The 19,709-nt window shown below is 43.1% G+C and overlaps 5 protein-coding genes across 5 annotated transcripts; 4 read left to right on the plus strand and 1 right to left on the minus strand.

Annotated features, from left to right (window-relative positions):
* The first annotated feature begins 69 nt into the window (after positions 1-69).
* On the plus strand, positions 70-7,465 carry LOC108157630. The gene is made up of 5 exons (XM_017289770.2): positions 70-556; positions 2,610-2,749; positions 5,259-5,523; positions 5,587-5,708; positions 5,769-7,465. Exons 2-5 carry the CDS (start codon positions 2,669-2,671, stop codon positions 7,275-7,277), a joined length of 1,977 nt encoding a protein of 658 aa, XP_017145259.1. The 5' UTR covers positions 70-556; positions 2,610-2,668; the 3' UTR covers positions 7,278-7,465.
* A 102-nt stretch (positions 7,466-7,567) lies between these two features.
* On the plus strand, positions 7,568-8,100 carry LOC108157631. Its single transcript, XM_017289771.2, has 2 exons — positions 7,568-7,843; positions 7,910-8,100. Exons 1-2 carry the CDS (start codon positions 7,622-7,624, stop codon positions 8,054-8,056), a joined length of 369 nt encoding a protein of 122 aa, XP_017145260.1. The 5' UTR covers positions 7,568-7,621; the 3' UTR covers positions 8,057-8,100.
* Positions 8,101-9,239: 1,139 nt separating this feature from the next.
* On the plus strand, positions 9,240-10,371 carry LOC108157436 (putative SERF-like protein). The gene is made up of 3 exons (XM_017289490.2): positions 9,240-9,420; positions 9,743-9,848; positions 9,907-10,371. The coding sequence occupies exons 1-3, from the start codon at positions 9,414-9,416 to the stop codon at positions 9,974-9,976; spliced, it is 183 nt and encodes a 60-aa protein (XP_017144979.1). The 5' UTR covers positions 9,240-9,413; the 3' UTR covers positions 9,977-10,371.
* Positions 10,372-11,778: 1,407 nt separating this feature from the next.
* On the plus strand, positions 11,779-18,228 carry LOC108157138. The gene is made up of 4 exons (XM_017289039.2): positions 11,779-11,983; positions 16,829-17,107; positions 17,179-17,332; positions 17,863-18,228. Exons 2-4 carry the CDS (start codon positions 16,865-16,867, stop codon positions 17,961-17,963), a joined length of 498 nt encoding a protein of 165 aa, XP_017144528.1. The 5' UTR covers positions 11,779-11,983; positions 16,829-16,864; the 3' UTR covers positions 17,964-18,228.
* A 147-nt stretch (positions 18,229-18,375) lies between these two features.
* Positions 18,376-19,381, minus strand: LOC108157137 (mesencephalic astrocyte-derived neurotrophic factor homolog). Its single transcript, XM_017289038.2, has 4 exons — positions 19,208-19,381; positions 19,023-19,147; positions 18,807-18,948; positions 18,376-18,737 (listed from the first exon to the last, which is right to left on the minus strand). Exons 1-4 carry the CDS (start codon positions 19,293-19,295, stop codon positions 18,571-18,573), a joined length of 522 nt encoding a protein of 173 aa, XP_017144527.1. The 5' UTR covers positions 19,296-19,381; the 3' UTR covers positions 18,376-18,570.
* Positions 19,382-19,709: the final 328 nt, after the last annotated feature.

The raw sequence follows: 19,709 nt of genomic DNA on the forward strand, positions 1-19,709 counted from the left end.
TCTGTCTCCGACTCTGACTGTTGCGGGCGGCCTAATGTGAATTTTAAACCAAGTTGGGTGCACTCGGAGGTATCAGTTCAAAGCGCGACTTCGTGCGACTCGGTTGTGTCGTTCCGCCAAAATCCCGCCATCCCCGAGATACAAAGATACTGAAAAGCATCTGCAGACGCGCGATATTTTGAAGTTGTGTCTGGGCAGGACTGTGTGAACTTGTGTGTGTTGATGGCATGCCAGAAGCGGAATATATTATATAATTTATGCGAACCGATTTGGTTCCAGTGTGTGAGTGCTCTTGACTTTGTTTGGAGCACTGGAACCGAGCTGCAACTGCAGCTAGATGCACCACTCGGCACTCCAATCGGCTGCTGTCTCTGACATTTGATCTTTGCAAAGATCACATCGTTTCGTACCTCACACCGCCTCGAATCTCGCATTGCATTGCATCGGATGTGTGACCATATGGAATATACTTTAGCCACCTACCACCACCTACAGCGGCAATTAGTTTGTTCAGTTTAAGACTGCGACTGCAACTGCAACGGCGACACGGGCGAAGGTGAGCCATAAGCTGTGGATCAGCATTGATGCATCTTAATAACTTCCTCTGCGATCCAGCGATCCAGCGATCCCGCAATCCATGGGGGTTCTGAGAGGGCGCCGAAGACAGTCAGATGCTTTGGAAAACAATTAGAAAAATGCCAGCGATGTCTGGGCCAATGCTTTTTGGCCTGGCCCTGCTGTAATCAACCTGTAATGCCAGCTAATTGGCATAATTGTTGTAGTAGATGTTGTTTCTCTTCTGCTATTATTCGCTGGGAGTCTTTGAACATCTTTGAGTTAGATTCGCAATGCTCTTTCAGTGGAAATTACTGGCAAAAATGTCAAATAGGCTTCGCCTTGCTGGCCACAAGCACAAGGCAGCCAAAAATAACCCAGCAACCAGAAAAAAAAATAAAACTGAAACCAGCATCACGAGCTCCAGAGGCCCAAGAGGATAAAGCAGTAAATATTTCCCGCTGTCGTTGTCAAAAAGGTCAAGACAAGGAAAATCCACCAAAACTAGATGCCAGTCCAATAATGTTCAAGAGGCTCTGTGCTGAGGCCTGTTGCTTCTGCCTGCCACTACTGCCCCTGCGGCGTCTGCTGTTGCTGCTGTTGTTGCCACACGCACTTGACTGAAATGGCGGCTGGCCTGGCCGCAACTTGCCCCAAATGTTGTGGTTAGCATTGAGATAGATGATCTCGTTAGCAAATAATATGGCTGAGATTGCATGTGATAGTTGAACTTTTGGCTAGAGCTTCAATCTTTGGATATTAATATAAACTGGGGTACTTTGGATAAATCTACACAATAATGCTCGTTGAGTTGAATCCTTGAGAGGGCTTCTTTCAAAAACAAAGCCAGTAGTCGGTACAGAGGGTACAATACTACCCTGAGAGGCCTTTGAGATCCCAGAATGGTAGTATCGTTCCTGGGTAGAGATTTATTCCTTACATTACCTCACGGCGTCTATTTTTGCTCCGAATCCTTTCCTTGGGCGCCTGTCGAAACCGTTCTGAAGATTTGTCTATTTGAACTGACATGTTTACGATCGCATAATTCAAGTTCAACCACTCAAACCGACAGTCATCTGCCATCATCTACAAGATTATCTCAAAGCAAGATTTGACAGATTTTTCTCTGATGCAGTCATACAGAGTTAGGCAGAGTTAAGATCGTTAGCTAGCATCAGGAATATATGTATGTGTATTGAGGAGAATGTTAGCAGAAAGATGTACATGCTGGATGTACTTTTGGATTAGTTTGGTTTGGTAGCCTAAATTGGGTAACCGACATGATTAAGCAGTCATGTTGTAGACGCTACATATCTCTCGTAATACCCACCACAAACGGACGTGCTTGACCCCATCTGGATACACAAAGTATATAGTTTACAGCATCCGACGGACAGCTCAATTTGGGCTTATTTGGCTAGAATAAATAGCCATAAAATGCATTTACAATTCGGATGGGATGCTTTGTTGGCCACTGCGCTTGACAGTTTCATTGCTGTGTGGTGTGTGCGGCTCTGGTGGTGGAGAGTATCATCTACGGGTGTGGAGATGTGTGGAGTGGAGTGGCAAGGTTGTAAAATTGAATTGTAGGTGGAGGTCGAGACGTGGCGCAGGCCTAGAGGAGATGGAAGACACCACCACAGTACTTACTGCGAATTCTACAGATATAACAACAGCTAAAGTTAATGTTTTATAAATTACAATTCATTACAAAACCTCAAATCGACAATAAACAATATGAAAACGATGAAAATTGGTTTCCCCCGCACAACAAAACAACAAAACAACTTAGCAGCATTAAGTATTTTCAATTGGAAAGAGAGATATTTTTTGGGAAAGTTACGACTAAAGTAAACAGAGTTTCTGTTACGCAAAGATTGGCAACAAAAGACTCATGTATGGCATTATTATAGGATGGATGGATGGATGGATGGACGGAAGGGAATGATGCGAGGCATTGTATAAGGCAATTAGCGCTTGCTTAGGGCCCTCCTGCACTTTCCCATCTGTGGCACAATGTCTATTCAATAACTGCTTTATTAATGCCTTTTCAGTTGTAAGCCCTCCTCAAGCATATCACCCAACCGAAGCTCCGGAGAGAACGATCATCGAAATGTTCACGCAAGCGATCCCAAAGTATTCGCGGCTCTTGGCCCTGGCTTTGTTCTGCGCGACGCTATTTTTGGGCAGTGAGGTAAGTTTTGACATCTACCCTTAGCCTCGGGGGACTCGGTGGACTCAGGGAGCTATGCCCGATCGAGAGGGAATGTGAGAGATATGCCAGAGATAGCGATGGCGATAGCTTTGCCGATTGTGCACGTGAGACGAGCATTGAAATGCAAATTACGGAATTGTATAAATATTTAAATACTTCATATATATTTGTTGGCTGGAAAGGTGCTTATTAGCGCCTCGCCAGAGATTGTAGTAATTAATTGCTGAAACGCTGTAAACACTGGTATGCTATGCCCGATGCTAATGAAGCTCGGACTAAGTATCTAAGTGAGCATTTAGGGGGGTACGAAATGTATTATAATAGTTACTGAAATTGAATACAATCATTTCCACTTGCACCCCACAACCATAAATCCATCTCCGGCCCCAAGATAACGGGTTATCATAATTCGAAACGTGACCCCGGCGCAGTGGTTCAGGGGCGTGACCAAAATGGGGATGCTATCTGAACATGTTTCCTGGGGTCACCCCTACAGAAGACAATGGAGGAGTTTTTCCAATACACATGCAAGTAAATTTGCACAGAGAAAGTCTCACATTTTCAAGTCCCTTTAAGGAGAACTTTCCCTGCCAACTTGCTGAAAAACTGAACTTAAACATACACAAACCAAACTTCATCTTGGGTTCGCCCCTGGGCGGCTGACTCCATCGCCATCTTGATCGTCTTAGCCATCTAGCATTGCTTCCCAAGACACTCTTTGAGCAACGGCGGAAAGTGTTGTAATTCTGCGCTCTTTACGCTTTGTTTCGTTTTTAATTTATTCTCGTGTGTGTCTCCGTGAGTGCATCCACTATTCACACACACAAAAAACTCACCCACATCCACTTGAGCTCCCTGGCAAAGGTCTCCTCCGAGTATATTAAAAACAAAAGACTCGGATGACCAAGTGACCTTTTTCCCCCCCGAAACTCTGACACTTTTGCAGAAATGGAACAACCAACAACAGCGAGAAAAGTGTGTTGATTGTTTTCGTTATTTGCATACAAGAAATTAAAACCAAACTGGCGATGCGGATGGAATGGGTCTGAACCGAACCCAAGCCGAACTGAACTGAAGTGTCTGGTCTTTGGGCTGTTTTGCCACGGACGAGTGGTTAACTAGGCGCAGAATGTGTGTCTTTGCTGTGGCCCATAAATATGCCTGCAAATGAAATTGAAGACCGTTTCAAATTATGGCAAATTACCCAAATAAGAAACACAAGCACACACCACACAATAAACATCGCGAAATTGAAAACTTTAGTTGGGCCTTGGATTGCACCATCAACAAAACCGAATCATGCTCTTCTTCCTTAAGTGCTTTTCCATCGTATTTGGTTTGATTGCCATCCAGGCTGCCTTTCCGCAGTTCCAGTAATTTGATTATCACCGTGTCGTAGATACGACCTTATAAGGTGAAGTGAAGCTCAAGCCAAGACAAATTCAGCTTCAACTTTACAAGCTTCTAGTCGGATGCAATCACATGACCTTATGGGGTGAAGAAAAGAAGCATTAAGCGAGTCTAATTGAGTTCAAATTAAGTTGCAAATAAATACCTTTCTAGGAGAATTGAATGGGTGGATGGGATGGCCAATCATTTATAATTGAGAAAACCCTAAGCTACCTCTTACTTTTCGACATTTTGACCAGGCTTACATAAGCATTCCCTTAAGGTGTCAAAGGTGTCAAAGGTGTCAAAGATTTCATAGATTGCATCGAATGGAATGCTGGGAAAATGTACTCTTATGGGTGTTTTTCATTTTTCACGGACCCTTGCGGAAGCTTCTTCTCACATCAGATTTCCGCACGTACTCCCAGACAGATCCAGTCGCAGATTTCGATAAGTCATTGGGCTATAATTTGCGACTACCGACGTGAAATTTTTTCTATATAATTAAACAAAACATAAAGAAACATTCACAATATCAACAGCAAGGCAAGTGCAGCAGCAAAAAGTAAAAAACCTAAAAATAAAGTTGACATTTCACACAGCGGCAGCAGGTCGTCTGTTGCAAGCAGCCGTGGCACCATGTGCCAACTTATGACATCACTTCAATTCATCACTTCTGGGCCCGGGCCATGGCAACCTAAGAGCAAAACTTACATACATGCAGCGCACAACGTACAGCGTACATTTGCAGCCTGCAGCTTGCAGCCGGCAGTCACACATGACGGGGCACGAGTACGCGCAGATGATATCGATCTCTCGCCATCATTTGTTTTTGGCCAGTCTAATAGTTTGGGGCCTGAGAAAGGCCCCCGTCAGGGCTTCCAGCCAATTATGCTTGCCAGCCTTTATCTTAAGTGATACCCCTGGGGAGTATTCACAGCGGTTCCTTTTATTGTGATGCCTATTTCGCAAAACCTATACTTACAGATATTACCTACATATGATGAAGAAACAAGGCCGAAGTGGGTGGATTATTATCTCCCTGTCTATATAGTATCTATCTGTTAAACTGATGACCCATTTGCTTTTCTCCGTGTAGGCCCAAAATGCCTTTCAGACAACAAGTCCTGCCTCACATCTCATGGAGAAGACTTCGTTTTCGTGCACAGGACGACCAGCTGGCTACTACGCGGACGTGGAGACGGGCTGTCAAGTGTACCATATGTGCGATGGCCTGGGCCGTCAGTTCAGCTACACGTGCCCCAACACGACGCTCTTCCAGCAGCGCATGCTCATCTGCGATCACTGGTACATGGTCAACTGCTCCAAGGCGGAGAGCAACTATGCCGCCAATCTGCTAATTGGTTGGTGCCTTTACGATCCCTCTCCAAATGCCACAGGATAATCCCATTGAATACTTTGAATAGGTCAGCGCGACAAACCCTTTGTGAACGATGAGGAAAATAGTCTAAGAACCCCAAGACCCGACCTCCTGGATCGTCCCTATGCTCCTGACTATTCGGGCGAGTCCTTTAGAAGTCAATACAAGGTGAGTTCATGCAGTCTCGAAGAAGGACATCTAAATAATTCGAATATATCGCCTTGACAGCAACTAACTCCCAACCAGAATCAAATACGTGACGAGTCCTTCAAGGGTGCCAATGTCGGATCTGCAAAATATGATCCACAAATTTCGACGCAGACACGTTGGCGCATTCCTCCGCCCAGTCGTACCATCCAGCCGCCGGCCTACGAGCCACAGATCGAGCTGCCAAGCAGCACAGCGAAACCAAGGATCACCACGACCACCAGTCGAGCGACCACCAGTCGAGCCACCACCAGTCGAGCTACCACCAGGACGACAACAACGACTACAACTCGGAGACCTATCACTGTGAGCGTGTCCACCAAACGAACAGAGGCACTGCACACCCGCAGGCCGACAGCCCTGGCAGTGGATCATGATATGGAGGATCTGGGAACCAGTCACAGCACGCGGTACAATACCTCGGCGGACTTTAATTCGGTGGAGGGACCGCTACGGGCCACAAAGAACACCAGCACCAAGCTGGTCAAGTTCGTAAAGCCGCCATCGAAGATCTACGAGCCGCCGTTCCTGTATCCCATTTACAACCAGGATGAAGAGACAAGACAACCAGCTCCAGCTGCCATTGGACCGGTGACCCTTAGCACCTCCACAGCAGCCCCATTCAGTCCGAGTGTCAGCCGGATACACATCAGCGAGACCAGCACCACTGCGCGTCCTCAAAGCCGGCCCACAACCTTGGCGGGCTTGCCCTTCTCCTTTGCCTCGCCACCCACGACGACGAGCACGGCAGCAGTCCCTCCACGGAACGAGAACCGAACTCCGGCCCCAGCACAGAGTTTCCGCCTGGTCACAACCACATCCGTGCCCAATATAGCACCGCCAGCAGAGCACAAGCTGCAGCTACCGTTCAACGATCTGTTACCACCATTTGTGGACTTTGTTCCCCATGACATAGCCACCACTCAGGGACCGCCCATCTATTACGAGTGGAAAGTGCCCTCCAATGGCTTGGAACCCCCCAAGCTTGATCCTCCAATCGGCGTAGATGGACGTGAGTACCCCGAGACCACTGGCGACTATGGGGTTGTCCAGGGTAGGGGTACCGCGGACATATTTAATACCAGGCTGAACGACATAGCCAGCCATCAGCAGAAACCAGCAGATCGTGTTCAGGTCCAGGTGCCGGTACAGCAATCGAGCACCAGCAGACGCTTACCCACCTCCAGGTCCATCAAAACCACGGAGAAGTATGATCAGGCACAGCGTCGCTCGGATGTGGTCGGAAGTTCCACGGATATAACAACGCTACGAAAGCAGCTGCTCATTCCGGAGTACGCCTTTCCCCTGGAAGCGATCGGGCGGACGGGCTATGGTCCTGGGGCCGGTATCGGGGCCAGTTCCAGCACCAGCACCGGAGATGTGTACAATTCCTTTCAGTTAAAGATACCCGAGCATCGTAGCGGATTGGGCAGCAGTTCCAGCAAATGGTTCGGCGAAAATCCCAAGTGTCCGGAGTGCCATCCATCGTTCGTCCTGCCGGGCACCTGCGAGCCATGTCTGAGGAGATAGTCCAGCTCTACATAGGTTCCAATTTATCTATAAACTGCATTCCATTATCCGCATCTGCATCTGCCCCTAGGTCCTAGTATTAGCCCTTGCTGCCCCAGAGCCAGAGAGAAGCATCTTTCACGCATTTAAATGTTAAAGTTATTGTATATCAGCAATAAAGACAATGATTATTGTTCGATTATTAAAGTTAAGCTAATTATTTTGTGAATCATGTATTTTGGATATATGTATGTATGTAGATACATATGTATGTATATATATGGCCCCTTTTCGTATTTCAGAAGTTTTCAAATTAGTAAAGAAAAACAAAGCAGCAGGCAGGCTAGGGATCAGACAAAAATGTTATGAGCTGTCTGCCTAAATGGATTTTCAAAATTATTTATTTCCGTGTGTTTCGGGTGTACCCAAACATGGGTGAGAGGTCAAGCAAAAGCGGATACCTTGGTAGTGTAACGATTCCGCCGATTGGAAAACTGGGCGACCAGGATAACTATTGGACTTGGCGCATACTAGTACGATCTTATCTGGAGGCTCTAGGACTATGGGCGGGAAACTTCCCGAGGGAGGTAAAAAATGCAAATTGGTTCAATGCGTTGCCGACACGTTGCAATAAATATTTGTACTTGTTCCAGGGCCCCCAAGCCAAGTTCATTTTGCTGAGCACAGTTGAAATTTGGATATTGAAAAGAGAATATGAACATTTCAATTGTAAACAAATTTATCAAGATCTCGAGAAACGGTTTAGTGTACCACGACCAAAATCTGTCACAACTCTGTAACCATTTAGGAACTCGACAGAATATAATAGACTGATTTTCGATTATTTAAATGGTATATTTTTTAGTATTTGGTGTTTAGTATGTTTAGTCTATACGTATGTGTAGTTGCATTTAGCAAATTTAATGTGCGCGCTTCGCAACATGGTATTTTTAAAAAAGTTGCTCAACATTTTGAAAATGAGACGGTATATTTCGGTATATTTTTGTGGGTCAGACCGTATATCTTATCGGCTGTTCGCTTCTCTTCTATTTTTTTGCACAAACCACTTTTATTTTCAACGTTATATAGAAATCCAATGAAAGCAAGTGTTAAAATTAAGCAAGTTAAGTAGAAAACCGATTCATCAATCGTATAAAACTATGTGGGAAAAGCTTAGAGATCTATATAGCTGGGAATTTTCGACGGAAGAAAGAATAACCAGGAATTAGTCGTCATAACCGGTTGACAACAATGATTACCGGCAACATTAATTGTCATACCCTAGGGAAGAAGATGTTATAGAATTAATAAAATGTTTGTCATCCAAGGCCCTGTAGGTATCAGGATCGAGATAAATATATACAAGATACTAATAATATACATGAATATGTCTAAAACATATCAATATGAGAAAAGTTCTTTATAAATTTCATAGAAAATTAACCAAATAGGGTATACAAATGCCTATACACGCATCATGTCTTCAAATACCAGCAACATTGCGACTGTTTTTTTTTTGAACTATTTTGTTTAAGCCTTGTTTTAGCCAAAATACAATAAAAGCAAGGACTAAAAACTAGCCAATCTTGAAGAAAATTTATTCATCAACGGCAGAACTAAGGGTTTTAGTTAGCCAGAATTATTCATGGGAATATAAAAATTGAACAATATGAACGGCTATCCTCTTTCGCTTTTTGTGCTAAAACCTTTTTTTGTTTGACCATTTTCGCTAAAACCTTTTTTTACGCAAAATGCAATAAAAGCAAGTACTTAGAATAAGCCAGTTAAGCAGAAGAATTATTCATGAATCGTATAAAACTATGCTGGCATGGCTAAATGTGCTATATAGCTGAGAATATTCCACGGAAGATCAAAAATGAGGAATATGTAAAATGGAACTTGCATTCGTCAGTATATTTGCGGTATATATTGAAAATGAGATGGTATATTTCGGTATATTTCTGTGGGTCAGACCGTATATCTTATCGCTAAATGACAACAATGCTGGCAAAATAAAAATAAAGCAACCCGCTTGAAAAAACTCAACAATTAAAATATATTCGGATTTCATATAACTAATATTTTCACGTGCACGCCTTTGCGGAGCGAGATCTTTGAGCTAGAACCAGTGCTTTACGTTCATCTATAGCGACCAAAATGACACGTAAGTAGCATTGAGGCTTGTGATTTGTCCCTTCCCCATTTATACTTAAATAAAGAAGTATAACCAGAAGACCGACGAAGATACATCTAACGAAGGTTCAGGTGTGCTACAAGATATATCCTTAAGCATCGGGCTACACCAACTAGTGTAGGGTCTATTCTTCTTCCACATATGTGGGTGTAAAATCGATGGCTGGTTTTAGGACATGCGACAGCGAGCACGAAGCGTGTGCGCTTCTAACCTCTTTGCCACCGCGATTAGATCATTTAGCACGCGCGACTAAATACGGCTTAAGTTATCAACCGATCGTTTATTTTCACAGGGGGAAACCAAAGAGACCTAGCGCGCCAGAAGAACCAGAAGAAACTGTCGGACCAGACCAAGGGAAAACGTACCGATAATCTCACTGTGGAGCAGCGCAAGGCTAGGTCAGTATCGAGTAAAGTTAAAGTACTACGAGCATTATGATGATCATAACTATTCTAGGGATGCTGAGGTGATGCGTGAGAAGCAAAAGAAGAAGGAAGATGCTGCAGCAGCTGGGACCAGTAAATAGAGACCGGCCAATTGACCATCAGGTAGACAGATGCAGGCGTGGGTTAAACACAAAATTGTTAGTGGATAGTCAGTCGTTGTATCCCAGGATCTAGGACCGTCAGCGCCATTGTACATGAGTAACATAATGAGAATTTAATAAATTTCAACGCTACAACTATGCAGCTATTGCTAAACCAAGCAATAACTAAGCAATTCCCTGGTCACGCAACACAAACGGTCTCAATGGATTTCGATTTCAGTACCGCCCTGGTTTTCGTTCTCTTTCCTTTTTGCAGTCCGGCTGCACCATAATTAAGAAAATTGATTATTTTTCAACATACATGATCAAATTATTTACTGTAATGTATTTAATATATACATTTTCAAAATAAAACATAGTATGCAGCCAAAAAGCGTTGAACTAAACAATCTCCAAGTCTAGCTATTTAATATGTATTGTGTTTGACGAAAATATATATACATATTCAGGCAGGCTCCGTTTTTCACTTACTTTTGCGGATTACGTTTTCAGCCAAAACGTTTCGTTTTAAGGTGTTCTTGTTGTTGCCCTGGTCAATTTTTCCGAGCCAAATTTGAGGTTGGGTTAAAATAAAATTATTTATAAAGAAAGCAAAAGTTAAATTACCCTGATACAGATGTCAAGTTTATGTTAATGCATCAATAAGTCATCTGTTTTTTTGCCTTTGCCATTATTGTTGTATAAAAAGCAGTTTACTTTTCATTTCGTCAACAAAAATGTTTTCGTTTTGAAAACGAATAAATCTTGCGGAATGTGAAAACGGGAACCCCAATTTATGTGTATTCAAAAGTAAATCGGAAAACTTTTGTGAATGTGAAAAACGGAGCCTGACTGATAAATTAGACTTTCAGAGAACCAGAACCCAATATAGCCGAAAAGCGACTGATCTGATGAGTGCCAGAGAGATAGAGATACATATATGAGAATGACTCTTGTGGGATTACGACTATGAAATTGGTTAAGCGGAAGCTGTCGTGCCAAAGAGGTCCTGCAAGCTATTGTGTAGTCATTGACCCAATTTATTTTTATCCATTGCCTTAACAAACATCCTCCACCCCACTCAAATCTGACACGAAATTTGCATACAATAGAAGACAGAAGTTCCAGCAAACAGCAAACAAAGGGAACGAAACCAGCTTAGTTGGGGCATGATTTGATAAATATGAAAGTAGCTGCATGGCCCACAAAACTCTCGCCAAGCAGTCGATCGTTGAACGGGCCCAAATGCCAATAAGTTGAATGCCAGCATTTACCATTTTAAGGCAAAATGTCCAAAAACTTGGCGACTAACACTAACGGCAGTGGCTAAGCAAGTAACCAAAAATGGCAGCAGGAGACATGGCGTGATGGCATATCTAAGGCGCATCTTGAATGGGGGGATACGCGGATGTTGGGCAGGGGTCGGTCCAGCCCAAGTAATGTGGATTGAGAACGAGCGGAGCAAGTTTTAATGATGATTTGTTTGGTTAGGATAGTGCAAAGTCTTGTAACCGAACCGTATCGCATCCATTGTTTCTCCAAGTGGTGTTTGATAACTCTATGCCGGAACAATCTGAAAAACTGGTTCTCCCTCAGAGAAAGCTTTCCCAAAAAAGCTTGTCGCTGCCTTAAACTTAGTTTAAGAACTTTGCTGCTACTAAGAGAAAGAACCAGCAGAAACGCGAGCAGTAGATGAGAGCAAAAATCGCTAAGCGATCACTGGGACTGCGCTGTTTCGGCCGCTGCCAACGCTGGCGCTCTCTAGCGACAGAGACTCGTGTTCAGTGGCACAGCGCGATTTCAGTCGCTTCGTGAATCTCGCCGTAAACACAACAGAAACGCGCGCAAATCGAATTGAAATCGCGTCAAAACTTTCTGAAGAATAATACATGAAAATATCCAATTATACATATATATCATACGAGCACTAATCAATTGCAAGGCCATAAAGAGTCGATTGGTTCCAAATACCTATTGTAACCCTCCCATTCAGCAAAAGTAGAAAGTGTAAGTGTAATTTGGTTTATATTTGGCGATCGATCGCTGCGGGCCACTTGCCAAATGCCTGACATTATCAGCGAAAAAGTGCAGCCAAATGGCAGAACGATCTCAATCGAATGCAAATCAAGTGATAAACGATCGTTTCGAAATTAATATAACAGGCGAACAGCTCCCCAACGGAGGTGGATATGTGCAGTAGGAGCCCCCCAGCCACAGTAGCCAGAGACCTAGAGCCAGTCCCAGTCCCAGCTGGCGACTTGATTGCTCGTCTGCCTTGGCTCTGTGTGTGTTTTCTTTATTTTTTGTTGTATTTTTTATACAAAACATATTCAATTTCATTTAGCTGCCGCGCAGCCAGCAATTTCAATATTCAAATGATCTGAGTCTGAGTCTGGCGCGTTACGATACGATTTTTCTGAGCGCCGGCAAATACAAATTATGACAAATGCGCTAAAAACACTCTCTACCGCAATACCGCAAAAATACAGAAAAACCGAATATAAATTAAAAAAAAAAATAATGCCACCGCTTGTTTTGACTTCTGATCGTCGATCCCCAGATCTCTGATCCGGCCTGACCCAAATGCTATCTCGGCAGAGGCAGAAACAGTTTGTTAGCTTTGATTATTGCTTTTGCAAATTGCGATCTATATAGACACACAGCTATATATAAGGAGCTGCTGCTGCTGATGTAAATGTGCATGATGTCAGCAAAACCAAGATGACATTGAAATCCCATATCCCACCTTTTTGGGGACTCAGAAGGAGAGAGAGAGAGGTAAACAAGTCAGCGGTTGAACAGGTTGGAATAAAGGATATGTAGGTCAATAAAAAGTTCACTTCCATGCGGAGGCGTAGACGTAAATTACGTTCTCTAAATGTTAATTGAATCTTTTTAGATATTCCAGACATTTGCGATCCATAAAACTCACATTCAAGCTGAAAATTAACAGTGAGGCGGTGAATATTAAGCAGACTCTCCCATTGAGACACAATTATTAGTGGAAATGATCGAATTCGAAGATCTCCGATCAAGCAAAGTTCAGTGACGCGCATCGCATCCATTAGGAATAAATGAAAAAAGAATTAACAAGATAGAGGAAAGAACAATGTGAAGGTTACAAAATACACAAGGCAACAGATAAAACAGCGACGAAAATATATGACAACAAAAAACAAAAAAAAAACAGACACACAAAAACACATTCTAGCTGAATAAATAGGAATGGCAGAAGGCGTTCGCACACCTACGCTGCCCCACAGTGGCGGCGAATAGTTAATGCCAGATGCCAGATGACGCAGGAGATTGAGGCCTACCACTTGACCACAAAATCTGTGTTCCACTGTTCATTGATCGGGTATTCGCAATACAATTGGGTAATTTCCATTACAAAAGTTCTAAGGTAGCTGCTGGTAGGCTGGCGACTAAAATATGGCATTTTATGGGTCTGTTCTGTTGTTTTTTCTAGATCTCTCAGTTGAATGCTCGCGACCTTGTGTGGCTATTTATAAGCATTTTCGTGTATTTATTTTCTATGTTCTCCTCTCATAAATGAATCATTTTAATGTGGGAGCGTAAACTTTCGCTTTGGGTGGGGAAAACGAAAGCCGAATGATCCTCTAGAATTGCCTTTTTGAACGCGTTCAATGTCGCCGCCGCCTCCCTGACCATGAAGAACATTGACAGAACGTGGAAAAGTATCTCGTGGCTTCATGCATATGGATCTGGGAAAGTGTCGGGGCAGTGTGGCAGTGCGTGCCGCACCATAAAGGCGCCGCCGCGTAATTGCAAAATCATGAATTGAAATTAAAAGCAAAGCCCCGTCGGCAAAGGCCACTTCAAAGGCTGCTGCAAAATGCAATTGAGTTCTGCAGCTGCAACGGGCTTAATTGATTTATACGGCAAGTCGAGTGATCGGGAACCGAGTGTTGAAAGCCAGAAACCATCGACCAAATTCAATTTGACAAAAAGCTAAGACAAAGGCCGTGCGTTCAAGTGGCAGAAACCAGCAAAATAAATAAAAGCCAAAAAATGCCGCGTGCTTAAGACTTGTCAAATTTGGTAGAACGATTTTTGACCGGTTTGAAACCCGACTTGGCGACTCATCGGAGCAGCTCCCACTTATGCTTTCAGCCTGCCATAGATTGAGTAATTTCCAGCCACATCGCAGCTCAATTGCAGATACAGATATGCACGGCTTTGCCTTTGTCTTGCTCGAGTATCTTTTGTGTCTGGGCGCAAAAAGTAGCGCAGAAGAATGTCAAACTTAATTACGCGTTGAAGCGCAAACTAATTGGTGGATTGGGTTGAACAGTGGGGGTGTGTAGAGGCGTAGAAGGGGTCGCAAAAGTTCGCCCCCCGCGACAAAGTGAACAACAAAAGAGTTGAAAATAATTGGCGTCGGCTTCGCTGGCGGCAGTACCAGATACCAGATAAATGCCAAAAACAATCATGTATCCGGCAGATACAAAAGTCAGACCCCTGGACACGCGCTCACTGCACACGAAAATTACAAAAGCCGATCGGGTTGGGCAGTTGTTGATTTAAACAATTTTCCCTGGGCTATACGATCATACATATATGTATGTATGAACACAAACTCGTACTCAAATAACCGAAGCAGTTGACATGATTTATATGGACAATATTTTTAGTTCGCTTGCTCTAGACAAATGGGTCACGATTTGATTAATGAACGATGATAAATGTAAATTTTACATTTTTTTAATAGCTTAATGTTCAGCTTAACTTAACTGAATGTTTAGGCTTTCCTGGGAGATGGGTTTCTGTTGAGGGAACTGTTGTATGATAATCTCTCACTTGCTTTTCCCAGAAAAAGTTGTTTGGCTTTCCCCCGATTCTCGAACATCTTCTGGCTAACTTTACCTTTCACATTCGCCAGCATCTGACAACTTTTACTCCCACACACAGTCAGACAGACTCTGCATCACAACCTACAAACACCGACCAAAATGCAATGACAGCCGCGTCCAGTTGCACTTGTCAAGTCTTAAACACTTTCCAACTCATAAAACCCACATCGAGTGCTGTTGGGGCAGAAATTCCTCAGAAAAGGTCGCCCACGCTGGATTTTGAACTTGACTCCGTCAGCGTCAGATCCGGAGGGGATTACGATTATAATTCTACTTTATGGGAGCCCAGCGGAAGTCTGCGTCAACATTAGATTAATCTAACGATGAGTTCATTGGCAATATTAACGGCATTAAAATGCGAACTTGGTGAAACATCTGGGTCCCGTCCACCAACTCTTTTCAGCATGGAATTTCCCTATAGATTCTATTGCGTTGTACCCTCTGACCTGAATCAGTTTCATCCATAGCTTCATATTGCATTGCTTTGTTGTCTCAACCAGGCCAAAACGTATTAAATTCAAGATGAAATTGCACTAGAAGCCAGACAAATGTGGGGTCTGTGTCTGCGGTCAAATTCTGCTCCATTTATGGGCTAGAAAAAACGCGTGCGAAACGCGTGGAAAACGGCAAGCCAACGCGCCATGTGTCCGTCCGGTTTATCAACGCAGCTATAAAAAGTTCTCTCTGTTCTGTTCGAGTAGAATGTGATCTTTGGGCATTAACCTGTCCTCTGTCCGTGCTCCTCTCTGCCCCGCCACCCCTGATAATTACGTAATTCGTTTCGTATTCTTGCCGAGGTTCTTTCCTCACATCTTTGTGCTGTTTGTTTGGCTATTTCGTATTTATCGTATTTTTTTGTTTTCTCTTTCTGCGTAAGGTGTGAACTCAACTCAGCGGAAATGTGCTTTAAATACGAATGGTATCTGTATCCGTATGTCTCTTATGTGTATCTGTAGCTTGAACTTTAGCTGCGGATACGGGTGGGAGTCCGGGTGCGGGCTGACCATTTCCCAGGCAACCAGTTTCGGCTTAAACCATCTCAAAGTGTTTCCATGTAAGACAAGACATTTTGGCGTGTGATTATCTCATCAGAGTTTATGCCTGCCGCGGGCCACATGTACGAGTGCGATGTGGATGCCTCGGCATTCATCCGATAGATACGAGTACAAGCCAGCTGCAGCGGCATTTGCATGTGCCAACATGCGCCACATCAATCCGTAGCTGAAGTTGAAGCCGGGGTCCGGCGCAAGTTAAACGTTTGATTAATTTAATGACAATGCCCGGTGGCTGCATTTGATGAGCCATAACTCATAGATGCAGATACATGCTCCTATCTGGATCGTGTGCTCATGTGGATGATATCAACTTTCGAAAAGCTGCAGCTTGCTGGATTGACTGGAATAAGCAACAACCATTTCCGAATAACTTCCTTGCAGCCGCCACAAAACTATTCATTGATTAGTCATTCGAATCGTTGATTTATCTTAAAGCTTTTGTCTAATTATAAATCTTACGTTCTCTTAAGTATTCCACGCTCTTTGGCTATTGTTATCTTTTCGTTTCCTTCTATTTTTAAAATCACATTTGTTCTGTAAACATTTGATGGTTCGTTGAAGCGTCGCTTGACGTCACAATTGGCCAAATTATTGGATCTTGTTTTTCGGATTGTTTATCTTTACCTTTTTGCAATTGCCAAAGGGGGTCAAGGTGGTGCACAGGAATGCCATAAATATTTGCTGGTTCCTTTACAAAACAATCGTCATACATTAGCCAGAAACGAACTGTTGATAAGATAGAAACAATAGGGGAAAGGTGGATGGGTAATACTTCCACAAATTCCGAGACAACATCATCAGCTATATGACGAAGCAGTTGAGGGAGCTTTTGAAATGTGTAGACACGAGAAGTCAAGCATTCATGAAAACCGCTTCCTCCCAAATTGCAATATAACATCTTTAATTTCCCTTTTCATTTCCAGTTGATATCATCTGTAACCCACACCTAAATTGCCAAAATGGCAAAACCTCTGTTGAACTCCTGCTGCCTGTGTCAGTCGACGCGGAATGGGTCCATTATCTCAGGCATCCTGGCCATTGTCTTATCCATCATCACCATTGTGGTGATCTTCACGACGAGAGTGCATTTCAAGACGATCGTATTCGACTTTATACCCAATGACATTGTCAAGATAATACTGGTGATCAACCTGTGCATGACCATATTGATATCGCTACTGATGATCGCGGGCGTCCTCAAGGTATAATCAATCCTCCCCCGCCTGTGCTTGTTGAATACAGATTGCATCATTAATCTTTGTGTATTTTATAGCGCAATCACTACCTGATGGTGCCCTGGGTGGTGCTGGGCATCATGATTGCCATTGGACTGCTGATCTCAGTCATCTACACCGCCGTCGTCTTCTTCATTGATGGCTATGTACTGACGGGTGTTCTCTGGCTAATCTTTGGCTTAATTTGTTGCGGTAAGTGTGCAAAGGAGTGGGAGTGGGGTATGGGGCAGATGCATTTTTGGGGGGGCAATTGTAACTTCTCCATGTGCGGTTTTTAGCACCGGATGGCGTTTTATGCGAGCCGTTTTTACTTTATTGACGCATTTATCATGCGTAGATTGCCCCGTGTGCTGAAAGCAAAAAAGGCGGCGGCGCCCCAGCCAGGGGCCTGCACCCAACAAATGAGGCGCGAAGTGGCTGGCAAATGCAATTTGTTTAGTTGCCAAAGTGGTAGGAGATAATAAATGGGCAGATAGGCTGAGATGTAGCTAAAAATGGGCGAGACACGCCTACGAATGGCAAGTCTACAAGCATCTACATAAAACCGATTTTCGTCGACAGGTGCCTCTGTCTTGAAAAGTATCTGCTACGTTCTGGTGTAGACGCTATGTAGCAGAGTTCAGTAGAAACAAAGTAAAATACATCCGACAGTGGGCCCGATATGGGGAAAAAGGGACAACAGATAGCTACATTTACTAAAATTGTTATATTTTCTCTTCCAGCGGTTTTAACATATTGCTGGTGCGTCGTATACAGCGAATACGCTAATCTCTCCGAGGAGAACGAACGTGGCCGATACAACAAGCAGCCCTACCGCCGTTAAGGATCCATAAGCTCCTACCTGAAGGTGATCTGCAGATCCCCTACTCTCATCATCACTTCCATTCTAGCAAGAAATACCCATTCTATCATCCTAGTTTATAATAATTATCCCAACTGCTTATGTTCGTATTTAGTGGATATGTCTAACTAATAAATGTAATTTAATTAAGGCGAGCCAGCCTTTCGTTCAGAGATCGAATTTATGTGGCCCGCGGCAGAAAGTGCAATCGAATCGATTTAACATTTAAATAAAACTTTAATCCAGATATTTTGTGAATTTCTGTTGTAATTTGTACGTAATATTGTATGAAAAAAATTGGAAAAATTGAAAAATAATTAACACGTGGAAAACCAAAAATAAATTTGTTTATTTATCAACGGAATGAGAGCACGTTTAGGCGCATTTCACGGTATTACTGTGTGTTTCTTGGTTTCTTTTTTATTTCAAAATATCGTTTCTTTATGTATATATTATATTCAATTCTCTCAAAGTCTATCAAAATTGTAAATTAACTAAAAATACGGATGTGTAGTGGGGGTTTCTTCTATTTGAGTGGGCGTGTTCCATGTAACTACACAAGTAACTCTAGACTTTTGAGCGATGCGATCTACAGTTCGCTGCGCGCATACTTGGGCTTCAGCTCCTCGATGCGTTTGATGAAGTCAGACTTCTCCAGGCAGCCATCGCAGCTCTCATCCCAGTCGTTGAGAATCTTTTTCAGGTCGCGCACTTTTAACTTTTTCAGATCCACACTGTTCAGATCGATTTGCTTCTCTGCAGTTACATTTGTGTATGGGTTAGCTAGTTAATTTCCATACAAGTTTCTGTCTCAGTCGTACATACCATATCGCAGGTCACAGATTTGTGCATCCTTTTTCTTCAGCTTCTCACACACCTTCTCGGCCGGCATGGACCAGCTCAAGGGTTTGCTCATCTCATTCAAGATTCCAGTAGCCGATTCCTCCAGACCACCTAGGTAATAGCACTGCATGGAAAAAGCATACGTGTTAGCATACGTGTTCACTAGGCGGAAGAGAACATTGTTTGCCGGCTACTCACGAATCTGTGCTCCTTGTTCTTTTGTGTCTTGCAGAACTTCTTGAATTCAGTCTCAATTTGCTTGTAGTCGCCCTTGATGGCATCGTCAAGGGATGCAGCAAAGCGCCTGACAGTCTTGATACACACTAAAAGATTTAAGTTGAAAATCTGTTCCAGAGCATTTACCACTTACGTGGCCAACATACCTTCGCAGTCCTCCTCTTTGAGAGCCAGCGTTGTCTGTGCGACGCCGGCCAGGAAACAGAGCACAAGCACCAGATGCGTTGTCTTCATTTTGCTGCTATTCTGATTTAACTTATGTCTTTAAACTACAAATTCTTTTTATATTTATTTTATGTCGTGTTTTTTTAGAATATATCTTATCGACTTATCGATAAAATATACCGTCTGACCCTCAGAAATATACAATAATATACCGTCTCATTTTAAAAATATACTATAAATATACTGACGAATTCAAGTTCTATTATACATATTCCTCAATTTTGATATTCCGTGGAATATTACCATCTCTATAGAACATTTAGCCATGCCCACATCATTTTATACGATTGTTGAATCAATTTTCTACTTGAATGGTTTGTTTTAAATACTTGCTTTTATTGGATCTTGCGTAAAAAAAGGTTTTAGCGAAAATGGTCAGACAAATGAAACGTAATAAAACTGTATGAGTCACAATCGTCGATA

This window comes from Drosophila miranda, chromosome 2, assembly GCF_003369915.1.
Source record: "Drosophila miranda strain MSH22 chromosome 2, D.miranda_PacBio2.1, whole genome shotgun sequence".
Classification (NCBI taxonomy): domain Eukaryota; kingdom Metazoa; phylum Arthropoda; class Insecta; order Diptera; family Drosophilidae; genus Drosophila; species Drosophila miranda.